General features: G+C 46.5%; 1 protein-coding gene across 2 annotated transcripts in view; it reads left to right on the forward strand.

Moving 5' to 3' along the window:
* LOC138265247 (fibrillin-2-like) overlaps nt 1–24,059 on the forward strand; it is a 514,969-nt gene extending 490,910 nt beyond the window's left edge. For both annotated transcript variants that reach the window (XM_069212836.1, XM_069212838.1), the window contains 2 exons: nt 3,286–3,444; nt 22,943–24,059. In XM_069212836.1, the coding sequence (XP_069068937.1) occupies nt 3,286–3,420 (135 nt within the window). In that variant the 3' untranslated portion in view covers nt 3,421–3,444; nt 22,943–24,059. The remainder of the gene's footprint in view (nt 1–3,285; nt 3,445–22,942) is intronic.
* The last annotated feature ends 2,117 nt before the right edge of the window (nt 24,060–26,176 follow it).

Below are 26,176 nucleotides of genomic sequence, written 5' to 3' on the forward strand. Positions count from 1 at the left end.
GCCCAGAGTCCAGGGTGCAAGTCCATGTGTGTGAGGGCACCTCTGCATAAGCTGAGGTGCCCCTGCGAACTCCAGTTCCAATGCACTAGACTTCATAAGTCCAGGGAAGCCATTTTAACTGTGTACTGGCCACAGGTCACTACTTGTGTCCAGCTCCACAATGGTAACTCCGAACCTAGGCATGTTTGGTGTCAAACATGTCAGAATCATACCACATTTCTAATGTCCACTCCCTGTCAATCACCACCCCAGGGGTGGTGACCAGAGCTCCTCCAGGTGGCTGCTTGTTTCTGTCATCTTGAAAACAAGATTTGCAGAGGCCCCTGGGAACATCTGGGTGGTCAGGACGGGTGGCTGACTTAAGTGACCCCTTCTGATAGGTGGTAACCCTGCAGAGTGACCAAGCCACCTGTTAGGGCTATTTAGGGACTCATCAGATTTGGTGTGCAAGACTTCACCAGGACTCCTACAATGACCTCTTCTGCTCCTGGCTACTGGAACTGCTGCTGGACTTCACAGGAACCAGTCAAGCCTCCAACTCAGGAGGCAACCTCGCCTTGCTGCATTGTTTCACCGGCTCCTCCCAGCATTTGCAACATTTCCATGCCAGTGCATCCTCTAGGGATGGTGAGACTTCAGCTGCACCAAAGAAGCAAGTAGGACTCTCCCTTGGAGTGATGGAGTCACTCCCCTGCAACTGTAGGCACCTAAGACAATGATGAGAGGCTGCAGGGATCTTCAGCCATCCGGCTCCAGGAAAAATCTCCAAAACAGGTGGTGGTTCTGAGTGGTCTCCTTGGTCCTCTCTACCGGATATCCAACTTGGGAGACAGTGAGCCCTTGCCTCTCCTTGCAGGACAGTACTCCTGTGCATCGCAACTCTTTCAACAGCCAAGGCTTGTTGACTCTTTCTCCAAGGGATCTTCAGGCTCCAAGTAGCCCCGGCCTCCAGCACTTCATCCTTGCAAGGACAGTCTTTCCTCTGCTGCTCCAGCAAGGTGAGACTTCTCTCCAGGTGTGTTGACTGCGTCTCAGTGCATCTTACTGTGCATGCTGCCAGTGGGTTGCCTGTGGGGGCTGCAACTGCTTCTACTGGCTGTTCTGACTGCTGTGAGTCAGCCTGGACCCCCTCCAAGGGTCAAGTCACCTGGAACTTGCTTGTCCTCTTCTTTACTGAAAATCTTCTTTTGCTCCAACCTGCACTTGCCAAGGATTGTTGGTGGTCCTCCTGAACACTGACCATCTGCGACCCGGTGACCGATGTGGGACATCATCTGCTTGACTCCAAGAACCTCTCTGCAGCTCCTGGACTTCACAGTTGATCTTCATCGTCCCTCATCGACTGGGATCGTCATCCACAGAAGCATGAGTAGTGGCTCCTGCCCCTCTTGGACTGGACTTTGCCCCTGTATTTTGCAGGTCCTTTTTCTCTGGAATCCACCTTTGGGTTCCACTGAACTGGTCCTGGTCTTGCAATCTTACTTTTCCAAGCCCCATTGTTAGTCTTTGGGAAGACCAGGTAACTTACCTCTGCTCTCCTGGTCGCTGGGGGTCACCTAGGTACTCACGTCTTGGGGTCCCGCGTTCTCCCAGAAATCACAGTGAACTCGAGCTCAGGATATCTGGGGGACATTATTGACACCAGAGGTCCAGTTCAACACAGCCCTGCAGCGACTGGTGCAGCGGTTGCTTGAGGCATTGGGGTTCTCTCACCACAGAGTCTGCGGAAGAGGGGCCTGCGTGCAGAGGCTGCAGGCATCTTCGGTGGCACGATTCGTGCTGCAGCCCTTAGGGACTGTCTTTAGTACCCCAGGCCCTAGGTCCAAGGGGTACCATTTACTAGGAACTTATAGAGGGTGCTAAAGGTGTAGCCAATTGGGGAAACAAATGTGCAATTTTGTGGAAAGTAATCTGGCACTGGGGACCTGGTTAGCAGGAACCCAGTGCACTTTCAGTGAAAATTACATCAGATAACAGGCAAAAAGCGGGGACTAACCATGCCAAAAGGGTGCTTCCCTACACCTACCTTATGGTTAATCATATGTAATAAAAGGGGAGTTTAAAGTTTGGCAGGTAGGTTTAAATGGCAAGTCGACATGGCAGTGTAACACTCCAGGCTGCAATGGCAGGCCTGGGGCATGTTTCGGGGGGCTTCTTAAGTCGGTGGCACAATAAGTGCTGCAGGCCCACTGGTAGAATTTAATTTGCAGTCCCTTGGAATATGGCATACCACTTTACAAGGTACTTATTAGTAAATTAATTATACCAATCAAACCATGTTTTGGGGAATTAGCACAAGCACTTTAGCACTGGTCAGTAGTGGTAAAGTGCACAGAGTCCTAAGGCCAACAAAAATGAAATCCAGCACAAATTGGAGGTATATAAGCAAGGTTTTGGGGAAGGACCACCCTAAGGCTGACATATCTAACATGTACTTATGGGATGAATAGCCTCATACAGTTTAATATTATTAGCCTGTTTATAAGTAGCGCTTAACACCTCAATTTTTGCATTTCCTAAGCACTATGAAACAAATGACTGCTACTACCCTAAGTACTTCATTTAACAAGCTTGCACAGAGGAAAGGTAATGTTAGCACTGCTAAAATTAAGGCCCTCATTACGAACATGGCGGGTTGGCCCGCCATGCCGGCATTGGCCCGCCATGCCGGCATTGGTGGCTGAAACCGCCAGACGGCATGGCGGGCCAACCCGCCATATTCTGAACTCACCGCCAGGCTTCCACCATCAGGCAGACTGGCGGTGAGTGGACACACTATCCGCCAGGGTAGCTCTGCTACCCTGCAGATAATATTCCCATTTCGACCAGCCTTTTCCTGGCGGAGGTGATGCCCCGGGGCACCCCTGGGGGCCCCTGCACTGCCCATGCACTTTACATGGGCAGTGCAGGGGCCCCGGTGCAGTGCCCCCGGGGCGTGATCTGCGCGACATGTGCAACTACACCTGCCGCACTGAGGGGAGCCGCCGTCAATGTCCCGGCTGGGCCTTTCTGTGAGCCGGCGGGCGCAAACAATGTTTCTGCCTGCCAGCCCACAGAAATGTTCAGAATTTGGCCGGTGGGGTTCCTGGGTCGCTGGCGGTCAGTGTTTTGGCCGCCAGCATGAACACCTAAATCTTGGCACCTTCAGGTCACAGCAATTGCCAACATCAAGGGATTAGGTCAATGAGTCATCCAGCAGGCTGATAGGTAAAGTTTTGTATTATTTTACTATTCATCATGAATATCAGCCTCTTGCTAACATTCCTCGTTATTTTTTGTTCGCAGGCACAAATAGCAAGACCACAGCTGCTGTCTGAACGCTTATCCACTGACTCGGTGGGACTGGAACCATTACAGCAGCCTGCCACGTGTGTCTCCTATGAGGAAGCTGAGGAGCAAGCACATACTGCAGAATACTAGATTGAAACTGCTCTACATCCTTATGTAATCCAGCATCCAAAATTGCCCTGAACTACTTGTTACAAAATATCACCAAACATGGCCTACAGGAACCAAAACCTTTATTCCTTCCAAAGCAAATTCCCAGGCAGCAACACCCAACATTCGGAATGACCACAGGTTCCATGCAGGAAGCAAAGGGCCAGATGTACAACGCGATTTTGTGGTTGCAAACAGCAAAAATCGCCGTTTGCAACTGCGAAGTGGCCTTGTACAATGTACCATCCCCATTTTGCGAGTCAGCATCCAGTTACTGACTACCAGTTCGGAAGGGGCATCCCTTCCTAATTGAGACTTGCTGGGGGATGTATGATTGTCTTGTGACTGTGAATGCGGTCACAAAACAATCGCTTTTCACACCAATTTCAAATAGGTGTTAACCTTTTCGAAATGGGAAAGGGTTCCCATGGGGCCACTGCATACTCTGAAAAAATGAAAAGAGAACTTTTCATTTTCATTTTTGAAATGCGTCCTGTTTTCCTTTATCTGCATCTTAAAGAAAATGCTTTATTGAAAAAGCAGTCACAGACATGGTCTGTTGAACCCAGCCCACCACCATCCCTGGGAGGCCGAATATTAATGAGGCAGGTCCCTTAAGACCCATTTGGGAATTGCAAACAGTGTGATTAACACTATTGTACATTTGGTTTTGCGACTCACTATTTGCAATTTGCAAACGGATCACAAATTGCGAGTCGCAAAACAAAAGGTTGTACATCTGGCCTTAGAACCTCCCTGTCAAAACCTACCTTTTTAATAATCCCCCACGTACATATATATATTACTACACACACCCATCCTTCACAATAACAAAACTAAAAAGTAACATTCTAATAAAGTAAGTTACCATAAATACATGAAAATCTAATAAGGGAAGTTAGCATATATACAACAACAGGTATTGCATCAAAATGTAACAAGGTACATCCAGACTGCTAATCTATGTAAGTGGCTAATTCCAAGACTAATGCATGCTTAAGTCTTTGAACTTGACAAGGCTTGACTTTGTCCTGCTAGAAATACTTCTGTCATTACCACCGTCTTTGCAACATTCTTGGGTTTGTACCCCCATCTTTCTGCCCACATAATCTTGATTTGATTCTAGCACAATTGAAAGGAACAACTTGTTCCAAGTTTTTCCAGTTTCCAACACCACAATGTGATCTTTGACTCTGCTCACCCTTGCGGGAGAAGAAAATTGAGGTAACCCTTTGTGGACAAAACCTGGATTCTTAATTCTCACCCAGTTCTCTTCCTGAACACCTAAACTCCTGTGTAGATTGTACTTGATACTGTACTTCGCTCCAGGCTGTCGTCTCCCACCTCCAGACTACGGCGAACCTCCTGTATTCACTGGAGTTCACTATAAACATGGTGCAGAGGTCATGTTCTCAGAATTATTCCCCAATACTGATTCTAGCATTGGTTGTATAATTCCATGCACTGTGGGGGCTCTACAGTGGACCCCCAGTATTGCCAAACCAGCCTTCTGAGGTTTTCTAGCAGCCCCAGCTGCTGCCACCTCACAGGCAGGTTTCTGCCCTCCTGCTTGTACCACTCGAGCTCAGGAAGGCAGAAACAAAGGATTTCCTTTGGGAGAGGAGTGTTACACCCTTTCCCTTTGGAAATAGGTGTTACAGGAATGGGAAGGGTAGCCTCCCAGAGCCTGTGGAAATGCTTTGAAGGGCACAAATGGTGCCCTCCTTGCATAATCCAGTTTATGCCATTGAAGGGACCCGCAGTCCCTGCTCTGGTGCGAAACTGGACAAAGGAAAAGGGAGTGACCACTCCCCTGTCCATCACCACCCCAGGGGTGGTGCTCAGAGCTCCTCCAGAGGGTCCCTGGGTTCTGTCATCTTGTTTTCAGGATGGTCAGGGAACTCTGGGAGCATCTGAGTGACCAGTATCAGCAGGTGACATCAGAGCCCTTCTGTGATAGGTGCTTACCTAGTTAGGTGACCAATCCCCCTTTCAGGGCTATTTAGGGTCTCTCCCTTGGGTGGTTCTTCAGATTCGGATTGCAAGACTCCAGTAGGAATTCTCAACGTCCTTTAATTCACCTTCTCACCGAAGAAACTGCATCTGGACCTCCAGGAACTCTACAAAACTGTAACAAAGAAGCCAGGATAACTTCTGCAACACTGTATCTTCAGCTCTTGCCAGCAACTGCAACTGTTTCCCAGTCGTACATCCTCAGAGGGTTTCCAGTCTTCAGCCTGCACCAGCAGAGTGAAGGAATCTCCCTAGAAGTAAAGGTATCAGTTCCCTTCTCCAGAAGGTTCCCTCTGCAGCAACGACTGGTGGCTTGGACTGATGTGGTCTTGACGGTCCTGACGTCCAGCTGTCTAACTTTGGTGGAGGTAAGGGCTTGCCTTCCCATGCAAGACAGTACCCCCTTGCACCGCATGATTTCAGTTGCCAAGGCTTGTGTGCAACCTTCCATGAAGTTCTTTGTACACAGCTCTAGTCTCCAGCACCCTCTCCTGTTATGCACAGCTCCCACGATGTTCTCCTGCTGCGTGGGACCCTTTGTTGTAGTGCTGCATGGGCCTCCATTTGCACCTTCTTTGTCCTCATCTTGTGGTACTCCTAGTCATGCTGCATGGTCTTCTGAGGGCTCTCTGGACTGCTGAGGGCTCCCTCTGACTCCCCCTCCTGGGTAGAGTCAACCTGGTCCTTCCTGGTCCCAGGCAGTGCCATTGTCCTCCAACCGCAAACTTTGCATTTGCCAAGGCTTGTTGGCGGCATCCAGCCATGCAAACCAGACTGCAATTATCCATCCAGCATGGAACATCATCTGCACCAACCAGGAACCCGCATCCGTTTTCTTGGGTGCAGTACTGACTGTTGTTTTTCACCGGTGTTTCCACTTTTGCACCTTCATCTGGGTTAGCAGCTCCCGTTCTTCCTGGACTCTTCTGTGCTTCTTGGACTTGTTCCCCTTCTTATACAGGTCTTCAGGTCCAGGAATCAGTTGTTGGTGTCTTGCAGTCTCTTCTGGTTCTTGCATTATCTTCTTTTTTGTTTTCTTCTGTGTAGTAGGAAAGTTCCTGTGATTTACTCCTACTTTCCTGGGCTCTAAGGTGGGTTCTATTATTTACCTTTTGTGTTTTCTTACACTCCCAGCGCCCCTCTACACACTACACTTGACTAGGTGGGAAACAGACATTCGCGTTCCACTTTCTTAGTATATGGTTTGTGTTCGCCCAGGCCTATTTCTAGCTATTGTGATTTTCACTATTTGCACTATTATCTAACTGTTTACTTACCTGTTTTTGGATACTAGTGTGTATATATTGTGTACATTACTTACCTACTGAGGAAGTATGGTCTCTAAGGTATATTTGCCAAGTGTATCACTGAAGAAAGTACCTTTATTTTTGTACCACTGAGTATTTTCTTTCATATGTGTTCATGTGCCTCAGCAGCACCACAAAACAGAAGTCCCATATCGCAGGAGCTGCAGGACAGGGGACAAGCTTCAAGTTGCAGAGTGCTGCATGCTGGGGCTTTTTGGTGCCTGAACATCTCCCAGAGTCATCAAGGCCTTGGCAAGAGCAACAGTCACTGGGGTTCCAGTCCACTGGCAGGAGCAAGGGCCCACAGTCTCTCAAGTTGGTCAGAAGACAAGCAGGACACAGAGAAAGCCACAGACCCACCACCTGTGATGCAGTGTCTTTCGATGTCTTTGGGACAGCAGACCCTAACCGTGGTCGACTTTCTCTTGCTGATCCTGTGGACTCCTTCATTCCAAGGGCGATTCCTTCGTGCTTCCAGGTGCAAACAGAATCCTTTTGACCCTGGAGGGTGCACATCTTTGGATGTTGCAGAATTCTTGCATGATCCAGAGAAACAATGTTGCACTGGGAGCCTTCCCACCAGGAGCAGACTTCTTTTGGTTCCAAAGCAGACAAACAGCGGTTCCTGAGGCCAGGAGCAGAAGATGTCTTGCAGAGAGTTCCTTGATGAATCTGAGAACCCACCCGCGAGGGAGTCATTAAGTAACCCTAAAAGGGGGTTGGTCACTCTCTGTAGTGACCCACCTGTTAGAGGGGGTAAGGGATGTCATCTACCTGGGCTAACCAGTCAGATGCTCCCAGGGGCCTCTGCACATATTGTTTCCATGATGGCAGAATCAACCCACCTCCTGGCAGAGCTCTGTGCACCTCCCTAGGGGAGAAGCTGGACAAGGGGTGGTCACTCCCCTGTTCTTTGTGCAGTTTCACACCAGAGCAGGAATGGGGGGGGTTCCTGAACTGGTGCAAACTGGATCATGCAAGGAGGGCACCAAATGTGTCCTTTAAAGAAGTGTGGTGGTGTTTAAAAGCAACCCACCCCAGCCCTTAGACACCTAATACACAGGGAGAGATGGTCACACCTCTCCCTTGCAGGAAATCCTTTGTTCTGCCTTCCTCTGCTTGAGCCAGTCTCACCAGCAGGAGAGCAGAATGGCTGCACAGGCAGAACTGGGGGATCCTCTAAGGAGCCCCCAGAGTACGGGGGGTCATGCACCTAACACTGGAATCAGTGTAGTTCCATGATTCCAACATGTTTGAACATGTTATTATGTAGTTGGACTACTTGTGTTGACCAGTGTCCACTACATACCTTAAGTTAACTTCCCCGCACTTACATATCCCAGGGAATGGAGTCTGGGGTTTGTAGGGGTACCCTGCTTATGCAAGGATACCCTGACATTTAAGGGCATGGTCATGCCCTTGGGCTGAAGGACCTATAAGAAGGGGGAGACTTACAGTGTCTAAATGCAGTGACCAGGGTATAGGGCAAGCCTTATATCCTAAGTGAAAGATGCATGCACCATTTTACACAGGCTGCAATGACAGGCCTGCAGACACAGTTTGCATGGGCTCCCATGGGTGGCATAATACATGCTGCAGCCCATGGGAGGCCTCTGGTATACCAATGCCAAGGGTACCTATGTACCATGTAGTTGGGACCTACATGGGGGCCCCAGTATGCCAATTGTGGGTGTAAAAGTGTACTAGCAACCAACTTTAGAGGAGAGAACACAGACACTGGGGGCCTGATTAGCTGGATCCCAGTGAACTACAGTCTAAATACACTGACATCGGACAAAAAGTGGGGGTAACTATGCTAGAAATATGGTGGTTTCCTGCAGCCTCATGTACACCTTTACGCCCATACCACTTCTGCCCAGAGTTCTCATGAAGATCAAGAACAACCTGGCCCAAGTAATCCTTGTGGCTCCAGACTGGGCACAGAGAGTCTGGTATCTCTAGCTTCTGAAAATGAGCATTGATTCTCCAATCAAGATGCCCCTTTGGGAAGATCTTCTGTAGCAGCAGTAGGGTAAGCTTCTCCACTCAAACCTGTCAACTCCGCGCCTTCATGCATGGAGATTGAGCGGTGGCAATTGACAGCCTTTGACCTTCCTCCTGAAGTCTGTAAAGTTATTCTGGCAGTCAGGTGTCCCTCCTCCAAGATGGTATACATATGCCATTGGAAGCGATTTGTAGATTTTTGTACAGAAATATCTATTGATCCTCTTTCTGCCACTCTCTCGGATATCCTTCTCTTTATTTGTCCTTTGCTTAGCAGAGCTCTGCATTGGGCGCATTCAAGGAATATCTTTCTGCTTTGTCTGATATTCTATGGCTGCCTGATCAGTCTTCCTTGTTCAAATCACCTATTCTACATAGATTTCTCAAAGGGCTTGTACATATGTTTCCTCCTTTGCCCTTTCTCATGCCTCAGTGGGACTTAAATCTAGTTCTAAACTATCTTATGTGTGCTCCCTTCGAGCCACTGCACAACTGTCCCCACTGGTTGCTCATCATCAAGACAGACTTCTTCTTGGCAATAATGCCCAGACTGTGAGTGAGATGCAGACTTTGTCATCCAAGTCTCCGTATTTCACAGTATTTCCGGACAAGGCAGTGCTTTGTATTCCTGCTTCTTTCCTCCCTAAGGTGGTTACCCATTTCACCTGGGTCAGATTATCACCCTGCAGACCTTCTTTGGTGCCCCGCATCCCTTTAAAGAAGAGGAGTGACTCCATCGACTGGACCCAAAAAGAGCGTTGTCGATCTACTTGACCACGCAAAAGAGTTCCGGGCGGACGACCAACTCATCGTGGAGTACGTTGGAGCAAAGAAAGATTGGGTAGTGCAGAAACAAACCATTTCACACTGGGTCATTCTATGCATAGAAATCTGCTACGCTCTGGCCAAAAAGCAGCCTCCTGAGGGCTTGAGGGCCCATTCCACCAGGGGAAAGTCTGCTACCACAGTGTTAGCATGAGGTGTACCAGTCCTGGACATTTGCCAGGCAACAAATAGGACATCTCTGCACATGTTTGCCAAACACTACTGCCTGGACAATCAGGCCTGCAGAGACTGGCATATTGCCCATTTGGTCCTGCAGGACTTTTTAGTCTGAAGTGAATTTGTCCACAGCCCACCGCCAGAAGGTTATGCCTTAGGTATCTATTCTAGGAATGTGAAGCTAGAAGCCTCTATCAGATGAGACCAAGTTACTTACTTTCGTTAACACCTTATCTGGTAGAAACTCTATCTAGCTGCAGATTACTTCCACCCACCCATGTCTCCCCGCTCTGCAGACTAATTTGCTATGGTTAGGGGTTGTCCCTTTCAGGGCCCTAGTTTTGGCACAGAAAAAACTTGTCAGTTTCTTACATGGCTCTGCACTTATGGTGTGAAATGTTGTTGAAAAGTAAGTGACCTACGAGCACCTGGGTTGCGCCTTTATAGGTGACAGTGACATCATAGATGGCACTGACAATTCCAACAATGTCTTGTGAATCCAAATGGAGCTACCCGATGGCACACGCAGGGGTATTGCTCAACAAAAGTTCTGGATTCCAAGCAGACGCCTGGCAATTTTAAGCTTAGGAATCTGCAGCTAGAGAGAGTCTCTACCAGATAATGCGTTACCGAAGGTAAGTAACTTGTTTTTTTAGCCATGTCAACATTCTTTCTTGCCATCCATTCTATATTTAATTTAGAACCAGCTACTCTTCCTCTCAGTAATGAGAAAGGGGATATTCCTGTACTTATTTGGGGAGTAGCTGTGATCCCTCACATTAAATCTTCAATTGCTTCTTTCCAATGCAATCCATTGATAAGAGCAAGCTGCAGATTATCTTTTAAAACACAGTTGAGTCTCTCCACCAGGCCGGTGCTACGGAGATGGTGAAGAGAGCTTGTTAGAAGATCCTCCATCTCTCCTGACACTAGTTGTGTACCATTATCAGTCACAATCTCTTCAGGGAAACCATCCCTCAGAAACACTTTTTTGAAAAATCTAATAACTGAATCAGAGTCTACATTAGCCAAAAACTTTATTTCAGGCCATTTGGTCATATAGTCCAACTTGACTAAGGCATACTTTGGTGAACTTCCAATTACTCTGAAAGGTCCTGAAACATCAAATGCGACCTTTGACCATGGTACATTCTCAACCTCAATAGGGGTCGCAGGTGAGGGATATGTTACCTCAGATTTATCACTTAACACACACATTAAGCAATCATGGACATAATGTTCAATTGCTTTATCCACTCCGGGCCACCAGAAATCTTCTCTTACTGTATGTTTCATAGTATGTATTCCAAGATGCCCCTTGTGGGCCAAATCTAATACTATTTTATGTAAACTGGTTTGGACTATCGATCACTTCTGTGCATGATGTTCTTAACAGTGGACAACTCTTCTTCAATTCTTCTGTAGGGAATGAATGCTTTCGGGGTTATTTTTTCACAATAGGCCATCCCTTTGTGACGAAACTCATTAGCCTCTGCAGTTCTTCCTCATTTGTTAACACATCTATCCACTCCTGTTCCGTCAAAGCCCCCCTTTGATACTTCATCAACAGAATTCACCACACACACCATCTCTACTTCACCCACTACGTCCAGTCTGTCTTCAAACTCTGTCAAAGGTAATATAGAAAGCCACGCGATCCTTCACACCTGGCACATATTCTGACTTGTAATTGAATTCCTGTAATCTGTATTGCTACTTTGCAACGCAAGGGGTAGCTCTGCCTCCTCCCCTCATGGTGAATAGGTCCACCAATGACTTGTGGTCTGTTCTCAAAATAAACCTTTTTCCCACAGAAAGTTCTAAAAATGTACACCCGACCACATGGCTATGGTTTTCTTTTCAATTGTGGAATATGTAGTTCCGTCTCTCCTCAAAGTTCTTGATGCAAATGCTATGTTCTCTCGTAGGGGATTTCCATGTATAGTCATAAGCACTGAATAGTTCCGCGCGCCTGCGGGGACCCCGGAGCACTGTTGTGTAGTATATTCTTAAGTGCAATCATCAGCTCCTTGACAAAAAGGTCTGTGAAAAACACTTAAGAATAACAATGTGCAGCCTATGTGAACAGCTACACAGGCCAAATTGTTAGAAGAAAAAAACAGTTGTAGTGTAAATTTCACGTTTAAACCTCTATTTATTCTATAAATACATAAATAAATACATTCTCATATTTTATTTACACCTCTCATGAGAATAAAACAATGTAGGGCAGTGTAGCCCATAGGCTGCCATTATACAGAATGAAAATAGAACTGTGCCTTTAAGAAAGTAAAGTCTTCCTGTTTCCCATCATGCACAGCAAAAGGCAGTTGCCTCAGTTCTTTTTTCCGGCTCCTTTCTGACAGGACCCTGAAGCATTGAGCTCTACCTCACAAAATCCTTTTGTGACAGAAATTCATTTAAAATCTTTTGAATTTCATTTTCACTCGACGTTTTTAACATTGAGTGATAATTTTCTGCTTTTTTCTGTTAGATTCTGACAGAATTTTGAGGTTTTTCTACTTCAGAAATGCCTTCACTGTTTGACAAATGTCCTTCTTGTGGCAGAAAAAAGGCCAAAACAGATCCACATCGGGTCTGCATAATTTGCCTTCCATCCAGCCACAAACCGGAGTCGTGTGACATCTGCAAAACCTTCTCCAGAAGGACCCTTCGTGACAGGGAGAAGATCCGACTCCAGGCGAAAGAGGACAGGAGGAAAAGTGGTCATTCTACCACAGAGCGAGGAGAAGGTCAGTCTTCTACCAGGGCTCACACTGGTTCCTCTATAACTCCGACCAGACCGGCTCAAAAACGGCACAGGTCTCCGACGACGTCGAGGGCGTCGACGTCGAGGCAAGGAACGGCGCCAACATGCTCGCCGTCGAGGAGTGGTTCGCCGGCGAGAAAGAGACATCGCTCGCCGTCGACGACGATTTCGCCGTCGAGACGGCGTGGACTTTCGCCGTCGAGATCTGGGTCACCGTCGACACGGCGAGGACGTTCCACGTCGAGGAGATCTGAATCCGGTTCGCCGTCGAAACGGCGAGATCGATCAACGTCGAGGGGTGCTCGACGTCGTAGACGTTCACCGTCATCACGGCGACGTCGAGGGTCGTCGTCGAGAGATTCTCAACGGCGAGAAGAATCGACGGCGAAGGACACTCGCCGTCACCGTACTTCGACGTCGAGGAGTGTGTCGACGTCGAGACAATCAAAAAGACCTAGGAGGGTTTATACAACCTCAGAATCCTCGGCTTCAATCATCCTCCTTCCAGCGTCTCCACAACTCTCTCCTCGACAATCACCATTGCCACAGACGCCGGTAACACCTACGGCGCCTCTTCCGGCTCCGCCTGCAGAGTCTGTTTTGAGGACTCCAACGCGGTCTGTAAGACGTTCGGGACATTCCTCTAGACGCTCTTCTTCCTCTCGGCACCGTCATGACCCACAGAGATCTCAGCATTCACATCACAGGCGTTCTTCTTCGTCTACACGGGACTACTCTCCAACCCTATCGGACTCACCGTCCCCGAGAGTGTCCCCCATAGATGATGTGAATACGTTCCAGGAGGTCTTAGTACGAGGGGCAACCAAGCTGAACATCCCGCTGGCGGTACCTGCCCCATCGACGTCAGTGATCTTCGAGACCTTGCATCACAGGACATCTTCCAGACCTTTGCTTCCACTGGTTCCAGGTCTCCTTGAACCAGCAATGGATATTTTCCTTGCACCGGCCGCAACAAAGTCTGCTCCTTCCAGACTTATTAAAAAATATCGTCCACCAGAACAAGATCCTCTATTCTTGAGGTCGGACCCAGTTCCTGATTCGGTGGTCATAGTAGCGGCAAAGAAACTGCATTCAACCTCACCATCTTCTTCTTCACCTCCAGATAAAGAGAGCAGAAAGATAGATGCTGCAGGACGAAAAGTATGCTCTACTGCAGCCGTCACGATGAAGGCAGCCAGCGCTACTGCGTTATTAGGGCGGTACGATCGTGCCCTCTGGGACTCTTTAATACAGTTTGCGGAACATCTTCCTAAGGATAAAAGGGAAGATTTCCTGGAGGTCGTGGGTGAGGGAGCCATGGTGTCTAACCAAATTATAAGTGCTGCAGCTGACTCTTCGGTGCTATCCGCACACAATTATGCACACGGGATAGCGCTCAGAAGGCATGCATGGTTGAGACTTACATCACTCAAACCTGAAGCGCAGCAGAGAATACAAAACCTGCCTTTCTCGGGCTCCACCTTGTTCGGTTCTCATGCCGATGACGAGATGGCTAGAATGAAAGCTGAACTAGATACCTTGAAAGCGGTAGGGATGGAAAGACCGAAAGAACAAAGAAAGGTTTTCCGGCCATATCAACGACGACTTTTCACCCACCGGTATCAGTCGCCACACTGGATGTCTTCGCGCCCCCAGCAGCAGCAACAACAGCAGTATCAAAGGGGTTTCTCTACTCAGCGAAGGTCGACAAGGGGTCGTTCAACACCTCAAACTCAGGCAACTCGACAGGCTCCCACGTCTAAGCCCTGAATCTTTGCTTCCCCCTCCTCCGTTATCCACTCCGGTAGGGGGAAGTATCTCAAATCATCTGGACGAGTGGCTACGCATCACAACAGACGCCTGGGTATTGAATATTGTGAGACATGGTTACGCTCTCAGATTCACCAGTCCTCCACCATCTGTTCCACCCAAAACAGCCAACCGCCATCTCGAAGCTCTACAGTTAGAGGTCAATATCCTATTGCAAAAAAGAGCCATAGAACCCGTTCCCATCAGCCAGCAAGGGAAGGGGATTTATTCGAGATATTTCCTTGTACCGAAAAAAGACAAACAAGAGTTTCGTCCCATCTTAGATCTGAGGACAGCAAACAAATGGATTCGCAAAGAAAAATTCAGGATGTTAGCCTTACACCAAATTTATCCACATCTACGTCAGGGCGACTGGCTATGTGCAATAGATCTTTGCGACGCTTACTTTCACATCCCAGTAACCAAGAAACATCGAAAATTCCTAAGGTTCACTGTCGGAAAACGCCATTACCAATTTGCAGTTCTACCTTTCGGCCTAAAATCAGCGCCAAGAACTTTTTCCAAATGCATGGCGGTAGTAGCCGCCCATTTGAGGAAACAGCGAATATTCGTCTACCCCTATCTAGACGATTGGCTCATAAAGGCCTCCAGTTGTCTCGAGACACAGCAACATTTCGAATGGACTCTACAACTGCTGCAAAAACTTGGTCTTCAAGTCAATCTCCTGAAATCTACAGCAACACCTGTTCAGAGGTTGCATTACTTAGGGGCCATTGTAGATACCAGGCTAGGAAAGGTGTTTCCTTCGGAGGAACGACGGTTATCGATTCTCCAGAAGTGCAAACAACTGCAGGAAAGACCTCAAGCCACTGCAAGAATAATAGCTTCTCTACTGGGCTCGATGGCGTCTTGTATCCATCTGGTTCCCAATGCTCGCCTCCATATGAGACCATTGCAGGAAAACCTGGAGGATCAGTGGTGTCAACTGAGGGACGATTGGGAGAACAAAGTCCTTCTTTCTCCTCACACCCTACAATCCCTCAAGTGGTGGTGTTTACCCAGCAATCTCTTGGTGGGGATTCCGTTCCAACAACGGCCCCCATCTCAAACCATCGTAACAGATGCGTCACTGATCGGATGGGGGGCGCACATGGAACATCTTCGAGTCCAAGGCGAGTGGTCACAGAGAGAGAGTCTCTATCACATCAACCTGCTGGAACTTCGCGCAGTCCACCTTGCGCTCAAAGCCTTCCTTCCCTCTCTGAGAACGGAAACTCTCCTTCTCCAGACAGACAACGTGGCCACTATGTACTACGTGAACAAACAAGGAGGCACCAGGTCCAGAATTTTATCCAGAGAGGCTCAGACAATCTGGCATTGGCTTCTAGCCAGGAACCTGTCACTAGTGGCAACTCACCTGCCCGGCATCCAGAATGTTCAAGCGGATGCCCTCAGTCGGGTAATGGACGAGAACCACGAATGGGTACTACACGACGACGTCGTTCATTCCATTTTCGCACTCTGGGGTACCCCCTCTACAGACCTATTCGCAACCCCAGAAAACAAAAAATGCCAAAACTTCGCCTCCAGATATTACCATCCAGGGACACTAGGGAATGCCCTGTGGATAAGCTGGTCAGGAGCATTTCTTTACGCCTTTCCACCGCTTCCCCTGATTCCGGCGGTCCTCCAGAAGCTGTCCAATGTTCAGACCAAAATGATCCTAATTGCTCCGGAGTGGCCACGCCAGTGGTGGTTCCCAGACCTTCTTCACCGGTCACTCAAACCACACATCAGGCTACCATATCGTCCGGACCTTCTCACGAAGTTCAGAGGGCAGATATCTCATCCCAACCCCTCATCGTTGAGTTTGGCAGCATGGCTCCTGAGCTAGTGCAATATGGACACTTGAACCTACCTCAGGATTGTATGGAAATTCTGAAGGAAGCAAAGCGCCCTTCCACACGATCAGCCTATGCAAGCAAGTGGAAGAGATTCTGCATTTGGTGTTTACACAACAACATTGACCCGGTTTCCTGTGGAGAACAATCTATCCTGCCATACTTGTTAAGTTTGGCAAAATCGGGCTTACAACTGTCGTCAATAAAAGTTCACTTGGCGGCTGTCACAGCATACAGAAAGAGTCCTTCACAAACTTCCTTTTTTCGGATTCCGATTATTAAGGATTTCCTAGAAGGTTTAAAGAAGGTTTTTCCCCCCATTAGAAAGCCTTCTCCTCCATGGGAACTGAACGTTGTCTTATCACGTCTGATGCTGCCGCCATTCGAGCCAATACATAAGGCATCGCTGCAACATCTCACATGGAAAGCTGCTTTTCTGGTGGCAATCACTTCAGCGCGTAGGGTCAGCGAAATCCAGGCCCTTTGCGCTCAGGAACCCTACACGGTTTTTCATTCTGCAAAAGTGGTAATGAGAACTCATCCAAAATTTTTACCTAAGGTAGTCTCCGACTTCCATGTGAACCAAACAATTTCATTACCGACTTTCTTTCAGGATCCAGCTACTCCTGCTGAGAGAACTCTGCATTCTCTGGATGTAAAGAGAGTCTTGAAATTTTACTTGGACAGGACAAAAAGCTTACGAAAATCACAACAGCTTTTTATTAACTATGGCCCAATCAGAACAGGTTTGGGTACATCTAAACAATCTTTATCCAGGTGGATTGTTTCATGTATAATGTTATGTTATCAGTTAGCAAACAAATCCCTTGGTGGTAGGCCAAAAGCCCACTCTACCAGAGGGAAAGCAGCTACTGTAGCCTTGATGAGAAATGTCCCTTTGGCAGAAATATGCAAGGCTGCCACTTGGAGGTCGGTCCATACCTTTACTAAGCATTACTGCCTTGATACAGACGCTAGGGCAGATGCTCAGGTTGGGCAGGCTTTGCTCAAGAATTTGTTTGCATGATTCATGTTTTTCTCAGTATTCTTATGTCTACTCCACCGCGGTTATGGGGATGGGCTTGCTACTCTATTCAGTGCTTATGACTATACATGGAAATCCCCTACGAGAGAAGAAATGGTTTCTTACCTGTAACTCCAGTTCTCTCGTAGGGGTATTTCCATGATAGTCATAAGCAACCCTCCCTCCTCCCCGGTGGAGTTGACATAGAACATGAATATTATGGAGGTTGGTACTCCAACAAATGTTTTGTTTTTTCTTCATGTCAGGTTAATAGCCTCCAAAAAAGAACTGAGGCAACTGCCTTTTGCTGTGCATGATGGGAAACAGGAAGACTTTACTTTCTTAAAGGCACAGTTCTATTTTCATTCTGTATAATGGCAGCCTATGGGCTACACTGCCCTACATTGTTTTATTCTCATGAGAGGTGTAAATAAAATATGAGAATGTATTTATTTATGTATTTATAGAATAAATAGAGGTTTAAACGTGAAATTTACACTACAACTGTTTTTTTCTTCTAACAATTTGGCCTGTGTAGCTGTTCACATAGGCTGCACATTGTTATTCTTAAGTGTTTTTCACAGACCTTTTTGTCAAGGAGCTGATGATTGCACTTAAGAATATACTACACAACAGTGCTCCGGGGTCCCCGCAGGCGCGCGGAACTATTCAGTGCTTATGACTATCATGGAAATACCCCTACGAGAGAACTGGAGTTACAGGTAAGAAACCATTTCTTTTCTTCCTTTTTATTACCTCACTGCTGAATAAGCACAGCACCAAGACCAATATTGCTGGCATTGGTGGAAACAATACATAGATCATTGATATTAAAATCTTTGAGGGGATGCTCTTTAGCAATATCCTTTTTGATTCACTCAAAGCTCTCAGTGCATTCATTGCTCCACACATAATTGACGTTCTTCTTAAGAAGATTATGTAAACATGCTGTCTTGTCAGAAAATTTATAAACAAACTTTGCTTATTATTCTACTAAACCCAGAAATGATCACAGTTGGGGGCATATTTATAGTCCCTTAGCACCACCTAGCGTCACATTAGTGTCTTTATATTTGACGTTAATGTGGCCCAACAAGGCCAAAATCCCCGTGCCGTATTAACAGAGTGGCACAATGCATGTATTGCGCCACTCTGTAACCCTTTGCGCTACATTATGTCTGCGCCAGACATAATGTATGCAAAGGCGGCATTAACCCGTTAGGGAGGACAAACAAATTGTGCCAGGAAATCTAAGAGATTTCCCTTCATCATTTTGTATGCTACTTTTAAAGCCTGCTCAGAGGTGGCTTTAAAAGGGGGCTTCCATTATTTTTAATGGGCCTCTATGTACTGTGCAGGAGTAGTGTCAATATTTTGGCGCTACTTCTGCAGAGTACATCGATAGCGTCATGAAAAACAACGCTATTGCCCCCCACCCTGCACCATGGTGCACCGTATTTTAAATACAGCACAAACATAATGGCGGTAGGGGGACATTGAGGGGCACAGGGAAAGTGGCGCTGCACTCGGTCCAGCACCACTTTCCATAAATCTGCCCTTGGTCTTTATCATTGGGTTTAGGTGCATGTTGGATGGCATCCAAAATTTTTAATTTGGGTTCCACACCTTTTTCTGACACATGATGTCCCAAGTAATCTACACCTTTTTGCTAAAACTTGCAATTGTCTTTCCTTAATGTTAAACCACTTATTTTTATCATCTCCAATACCTCTCTCACTCATTGTGTACCTCTTCAGTCTCCCCAAATATCAAAATGTCATCTTGAAAATACATGACCCCTTTTTTGTTATCAAACAATCTGTTAATCAATCATTGAAATACTGCAGATGCCAGACTAAATGGCATACATATATATCTATAGTCCCCTTCAGAAGTCAGAAATAATGTGTAATGTCTTGAATCTCTGCTCAATTCTATCTGATGGTAGGCCAAGGCTATATCAAGGGAAGTGAAAAGTTTTGTGCCACCCAAAGTTGCCAACATTTCATTAATGTTTGGTAACGGTTGGAGATCAACCCAAATATTGCCATTCAAGTCTCTCAAATCCACACAAAGTCTTAAGGACTTAACTGCCTCACGGGCTAGTACTATGGGAGCTAACTTATTCAGACCCCTCAATGGGCTCAATTATGTCCAAGGAACACAATTTGTCTAATTCTTGCATTAATTCTGTTCGTAAACCTAATGGCACTTTGTGTACTTTGCGAGCCACAGCTTTGGCACTTTGTTTTAATATTATGCGATGTTGAAACCCTTTAAGTTTTCCTAATTTCTCACTGAATATTTCAGGGTAGTTTTTAATCCAATCATTGGTTAGTACTGGATTAACGTGGCATATACCACTTCTTTGGACTGATACCATATCAAGATGATTTGGCCCCGATATGTTTCCTAACTCCTCTTGCTCGTCCCAACCTAACAGATTCGCTCCATCTTTCACAATATACACAGGTACCACAGCTCATTTTCTATCAAATTGCGAATGAGCCTCAAATGTACCAATCACTTCCACCCGCTTTCCACCATATGCAAAAAATGTTATACAAGATTCTTGCATTTCTACATTATCGATAGCATCAAAATCACTCATATAAAGTAATTTGAAAGGAGAACCTGAATTTGCTAGACATTTCACATTCTTATTGTTAACGGAAACTATACAAGATGGAGGTTTCCTTTTGTTTGCTTCCATCATGGATGATATTTCAATAGTTCCATTCCATTCTGGACTACCTGATGAGAGCATAAGTATGATGTTGTCTTCTTCATCAGATTCAAAGTAATTCTTTTCAATCATCTTGATCATCTGTGGTGTAATACTTTTTGTGCTGGTATTTGCTCTACATGCACGTGTATAGTGTCCCCTTTTCCACACTTGAAACATGACTGGTTCACTGCTGCATAAAACTTGGAATTACCCAGATCTAACTTACTGACACAACGGAAGCACATCTAATTTTTCTCACTCTTGTTCCTAGATGGTGAAACATCGGGCTCACAATATACTTTTTCTTTGTTTCCTTTCATGGCTGGATTTAAACTTTGTTTCATTTTTATTTGTTTTATTTCTGCAGTCTTTGCTCTGTCATTCATTTCCTTCATACAATGTTTTGAATGTTCAATGCTCCTCGCTAACTTTAAAGCAGTTTGCAAGTCAGGATGCTCTGTGGCCAAAAGTTTTTCTTGAACCTTTTATTATTCGGTCTCTCAATTAGTTGATCCTGGATTATTTCATCTCAAAACTCACGATAATTGCAACTTGTTGCAAGTGTTCAGAGTGCTGCCAAAAATTAATCTATTGACTCCCCTAGAATCTGGGAGAAACTTATGTCTTTCTAGAACTATATTTTTTCCTGGATTACATTTTTTTTTCCAATGTGCTGATTATGGATGCATAGTCATCAATTATAGATATGGACCCATGCTCTACATTTCCAACTATGAAAACACTCACTACTCCGGGGGTAATGTTTTTAAAATGCCCCTGTCTTTTGTAGCTAAATTGTGTTTCAATAGTGCCTTTTGTTTAAATTAAAATTGTCACCATCAATTGCCTCTAAGTAGGCCTCGAAAGTCTCCTTCCATATTTGCCAACTCATAGGTGGTGTTCCTGCTACCTGCAAGAATGGTGCTGACAGTTTTCCTTATTTGCGCAAATGGTATTAACTATAGTTATACTTTTAATAATGTACTTATTTTCTATTTAAATGAGTGTACTGTTGTAGGCATTTCTTTTAATTAATATAAAGTTAATAGTAATTTTCATGTTTCTCCTTATAGATGCCAATGTTTGTGCCCGTCACTGTTCCAAGTGCAGAATGGGAATCTCATTGCTCATGTTACATGAGCTGGTTGTGCACCTAGTGACAACTGTAATTTCTTTCCCAGCTTTCTATGTTGCATGCGCGTTGCATGTGTGTTAGCCACTGGTTGGGCACACTTCGTTTAAAATGCTTCCCAACCAGTAAATATGGCCACAAAACATGCACGCTAGACTCTGGTACCGACATGCTCACTGGTTTCCTAAATAGCATTGCAGTCAAAATTCAACTTATGCTGCTGATCACACACTTCCACCGCATGGCAACAGGTTAGCGTCAGACTGCCACACTGATGACCTCATACAGCGTTTATGTCCAGCAGCTCGGCAGACGATTCCCACGACGATGTAGCAAGGCCAAATATGATCAGTGCTGGTGTCTCACATGCAAACAACGCAGTCTTGCCTCAACTCCCAACAGAATCATTTAGGATCGTTGCGGCTGGCAGGATTCCCCGAGACAGTTCTTTGCCACTTAAAAGTAGTGTACACGAAGGTAGGGGAATCAATACCTTTATTGTTGCCAAAGCAATGTCCCAGGCAAGCGGACTTCGACATCGCCCTTCCTGTCAACCGACGAGGTGATTCGGGAATGTCAACGTTCCATGCACGGTTTGGCAGAACTAATGCCAGGGCCGACTTCTAGCCTCCCCCCCTTTCCAGGAGCCGGAGCGACCCCCGCTCAACTCAAGGAGTTTTACGAAGCCATGCGCCTCGTATTTAAGTGGGCTGTCCTCGCTTGTGCGCCTTCGGGGCCTGCTGGGTCAGCAGGGGACCCATCGGATTCCACACTAGCGGCTTCGGCCTCGGCGCCGTTGGTGTCTTGTGGATCCAATATCGGATCCGGGACAACGGCAAGTGCACATAGTCAGCCTCCTCCAGCACCTTCCCCGTTGTCGACTCTCCCCATACCACCGGCGCCCACCAGTGGTGCAAGCCCCATCTTCATTCCTGAGGATCCGAAGCCGGAATGGCGTTGTACGACGCCAATTCCGACTTCGATTGCGTCGACAGGAGCCAGATCATTGCCTGAGGCTTATTATGATCAGCCAGGCACAGGTGAGAAATGGGAGGGGTCTCAGGACCCTTGAGAATATGGGTTGGAGCAAATGGACTGGTATGAGGAACTAGGGGAAGCCAGTGCACTGGATACCTCTCCAGATACTGGCATGCTCTCACCTCCTACTGTGGCAACAGAGGAGGGACTCTCATATGTTACGGTGTTGGTAGGGCAGCTGAGGTCTTGGACCTGGATTTGCCTACGGGGCGGGGGGTTTCCACATCGGAACTGATGTTACCATTTAACAAAGCCCTCACTGATGTCCTGCTGGGGACGTGGTCCAAACCCAGCACAGGGGCTCCTGTAAATCAGACGGTCGGCTGCTGCCATTGACCAGCTCCTAATGATCCTAATTTCCGCACCCAACACCCCACCCCGGAGAGCTTGGTGGTCCAGGCCTCCAATTCCCATGGTGCCGTCCCTTCCATGCGGATCCGAATAATGCCCCCGATGGCATGCGCAGGGTATTGCTCAGCAAAAATTCCAGATTCCAAGCTGACGCCAGGAAATTCAAAGGTAAGGAATTACCTGCAGCTAGATAGAGTCTCTACCAGATAATGCGTTACTGAAGGTAAGTAACTGGTTTGTTAGTATCGAAAGTACTTCATTTAAAAAGCTTGCTCAGAGGAAAGGCAATGTTAGTACTGCTAAGATTAAATCTTGGCACCTTCAGGTCACAGCAAATGCCAACATCGAGGGATTAGGCCAACGAGTCACCCAGCAAGCTGATGGGTAAAGTTTTGTATTATTTGTCTATTCACCATGAATATCAGCCTCCTGCTAACATTCCTTGTTATTTTTTTTGTTCGCAGGCACAAATTGCCAGACCACAGGCTCTGTCTGAAATCTTATCCACTGACTTGGGGGGACTCTGAGCAGTATAAGAGCCTGCCACATGTGTCTCCTATGAAGTTTTAGCTGGTTCGGAAGCTGAGTAGCAAGCAGACTGCAGAATACAAGATTGAAACTGGTCTACATCCTGATGTAATTTTGCACCAAATGTAGCCCTGAACTACTTATTAAAAAGAATAACCAAACATGGCATCTGCAATGGAATAATCACTGTTTTCATGACTATGAAGTAACATCCATACAAACTTGGAAGATTTTTAGGCCCCCACATTGAAACAAAATATAGGTATTCCCAACGTACTTGATATCAGTATTGCCAATATTTTGTAATACCTATATTTCTTTTCTATGTTACTTTAAAACAACGTTAGCACTGCTTAAAGCTGAAAGGCTGAGTATGTAAACTGAAAAGCAGAACTGGAGTCAGAATGCTCTAGACACACCTCCTGTAGAACCATCATGAGTGTGGCTCTTAGCATCAAGCCCAGTTGGCCCGCTGCTATTTTATTAAGGTGACATATTCTTTTGACATATTCTTTTTATGTCTTACATATACTGCAGATGATTTAATGACACCGTTCAGTGGTGGGCTTGGTAGCGCCATAAACATTCTGTTCAAATTGCCCATTGATGATGGCGCTTTACGGTGTAACAGTCAATATCATGGCTCTCAGCCATACTGCCCAATTCATGTGGGGATTTTTCCCTGATGTCAGATCACACTTTTAAATGTCTGTGTGGTGCTGCCAGGCTAGAGTCTATGTCCAAGTGGGAAAGACGTTCCTTACTGTGACCTGCAGCTATTGCAGTGTTAGTTACTTTGGGATAGAGTAAGGAATGTGCCTAAATCTAGCACAATAAAGTACATTAGAGAGAATATATTTTTATACCAGTCTTTAGGTAATTATTTGAGATAATCTTATTGTTTCACCTATGTACAATTAAAGAATGTTAGTTTATCATATATTTCTATTTCATATTTATCTTATGAATAGCAATACACTGCAAGTCTATTATAGTTATCTAAAATTGATCAGCTTACATAATATCTGTTGGTGTCTGCATTTTCCTTTTATCTAAATGTAATAAAACATATTTCATTATGAGCAATTTCTCTTGTATTAGATTATTTAAATGAAATGTCCTTTCACATAAAATACACCAAAATCAAAATTGTTTCTTGTAAGCTGTTATCATTGATTGATGTGCTCTGAGGAGAGTATTATTCAAAGAATAGTATTTTTGCAGGAAGGGACACCTAGTGGACTTTTTTGCTTATGCAGGGTCATCCCCAATCTTTTTACCTCCTGCCTCTTATTTATTCTGACCTGTTACTGTTGGCTTTTGAACTCTGAGCACTTTACCACTGTTAACCAGTGCTAAAGTGCATATGCTCTCTGTGTAAATTGTATGGTTGATTAGTGTATCCATGATTGGCATATTTGATTTACTAGTAGGTCCCTAGTAAGGTGAACTTAGAGGTGTCAGGGCCTGTAAATCAAATGCTACTAGTGGGCCTGCAGCACTGGTTGTGCCACCCACATAAGTAGCCCTGTAATCATGTCTCAGACCTGCCACTGCAGTGTATGTGTGTGCAGTTTTAACTGTAAATTCGACTTGGCAAGTGTACCCACTTGCCAATCCTAAACCTTCCCTTTTCGTACATGTAAGGCACCCCTAAGGTAGGCCCCAGGTAGCCCCAAGGGCACCGCCAGAAGACCGTACCGTGGTCAAATGACCGCGGCGGTCATTTTGACTTTCCCGCTGGGCGGGCGGGCGACCGCCAAAAGGCCGCCTGCCCGCCCAGCGGGAAAGCCCCGGCAACGATGAAGCCGGCTCCGAATGGAGTTGCTGGTGTGCGACGGGTGCAGTGGCACCCGTCGCGATTTTCAGTGTCTGCTAGGCAGACACTGAAAATCATTATGGGGCCCTGTTAGGGGGCCCCTGCACTGCCCATGCCTGTGGCATGGGCAGTGCAGGGGCCCCTAGGGGCCCCACGACACCCGTTCCCGCCATCCTGTTCCTGGCAGTTTTTACCGCCAGGACCAGGATGGCTGGAAGGGGGTCAGAATCCCCATGGCGGTGCTGCGAGCAGCGCCGCCATGGAGGATTCTTTGGGGCAGGGGTAAACCGGTGGGAAACCGCTGGTTGCCCTTTTCTGACCGCGGCTTTACCGCCGCGGTCAGAATTGCCCCCGAAGCACCGCCAGCCTGTTGGCGGTGCTTCCTCCGTCCCCGGCCCTGGCGGTCCATGACCGCCAGGGTCGGAATGACCCCCATAGTAATGTATTTTATATGTCCTGACAGTGAAATATTGCTAAATTTGTTTTTCACTGTTGCAAGGCCTGTCCCTCTCATAGGTTAACATGGGGGCTACCTTTAAATCTAATTAAAGTGTGGATTTCCTATGGGAGCGGATGGACATGTGGAGTTTGGGGTCTCTGAGATCACAATTTAAAAATACATCTTTTAGTAAAGTTGATTTTAAGATTGTGTGTTTGAAAATGCCACTTTTAGAAAGTGAGCATTTTCTTGCTTATACCATTTCTGTGACTCTGCCTGTTTGTGGATTCCCTGTCTGGGTCAGTTTGACAGTTGGGCTGGTTGCACCTCACACTAGACAGTGACACAAAGGGAGCTGGGGTGTAGTCTGCATTTCCTGATGAGCCATCTGTGCTAGGAGGGAGGGGAGGAGTGGTCACTTACACCTGAAAGGGCTGTGCCTGTCCTCACTCAATGCAGTCTTCAACCCCCTGGTGAGTGTCTGGGGCCTGGCCTCAGCAAGGCAGGATTTCACATTAAAAAAAGACTTTACTTTGAAGTAGGCGTACTTCAAAGGAGAAATTGGGTATAAGAAGGGCACCCAAAACCACCAACTTTAGAAACACTTATGGAAACAAGAGGAACCTCTGCCTGGAGAAGAGCTGAGGAAGAAGAGCTACCCTGCCTGTGACTGTGCTTTGTGGAACTATCCTGCAGTTGCTGCTTCTGCCAGAGTAAGAGGGCAAAGACTGGACTTTGTGTGCCTTCCATCTTGTGAAAAAATCTCCAAGGGCTTGATTTAGAGCTTGCCTCCTGTTGTTTGAAGTCTCAGGGACAGCAAAGACTTCTCTCTACTAGCACCTGGAGTCTCTGGAGAGACTCCTGCTCTGACAAGTGGTGCCCTATCCAGTCCCTGGGCCCTTGAAAGGAAAG

Source organism: Pleurodeles waltl, chromosome 11, assembly GCF_031143425.1.
Source record: "Pleurodeles waltl isolate 20211129_DDA chromosome 11, aPleWal1.hap1.20221129, whole genome shotgun sequence".
Taxonomy (NCBI): domain Eukaryota; kingdom Metazoa; phylum Chordata; class Amphibia; order Caudata; family Salamandridae; genus Pleurodeles; species Pleurodeles waltl.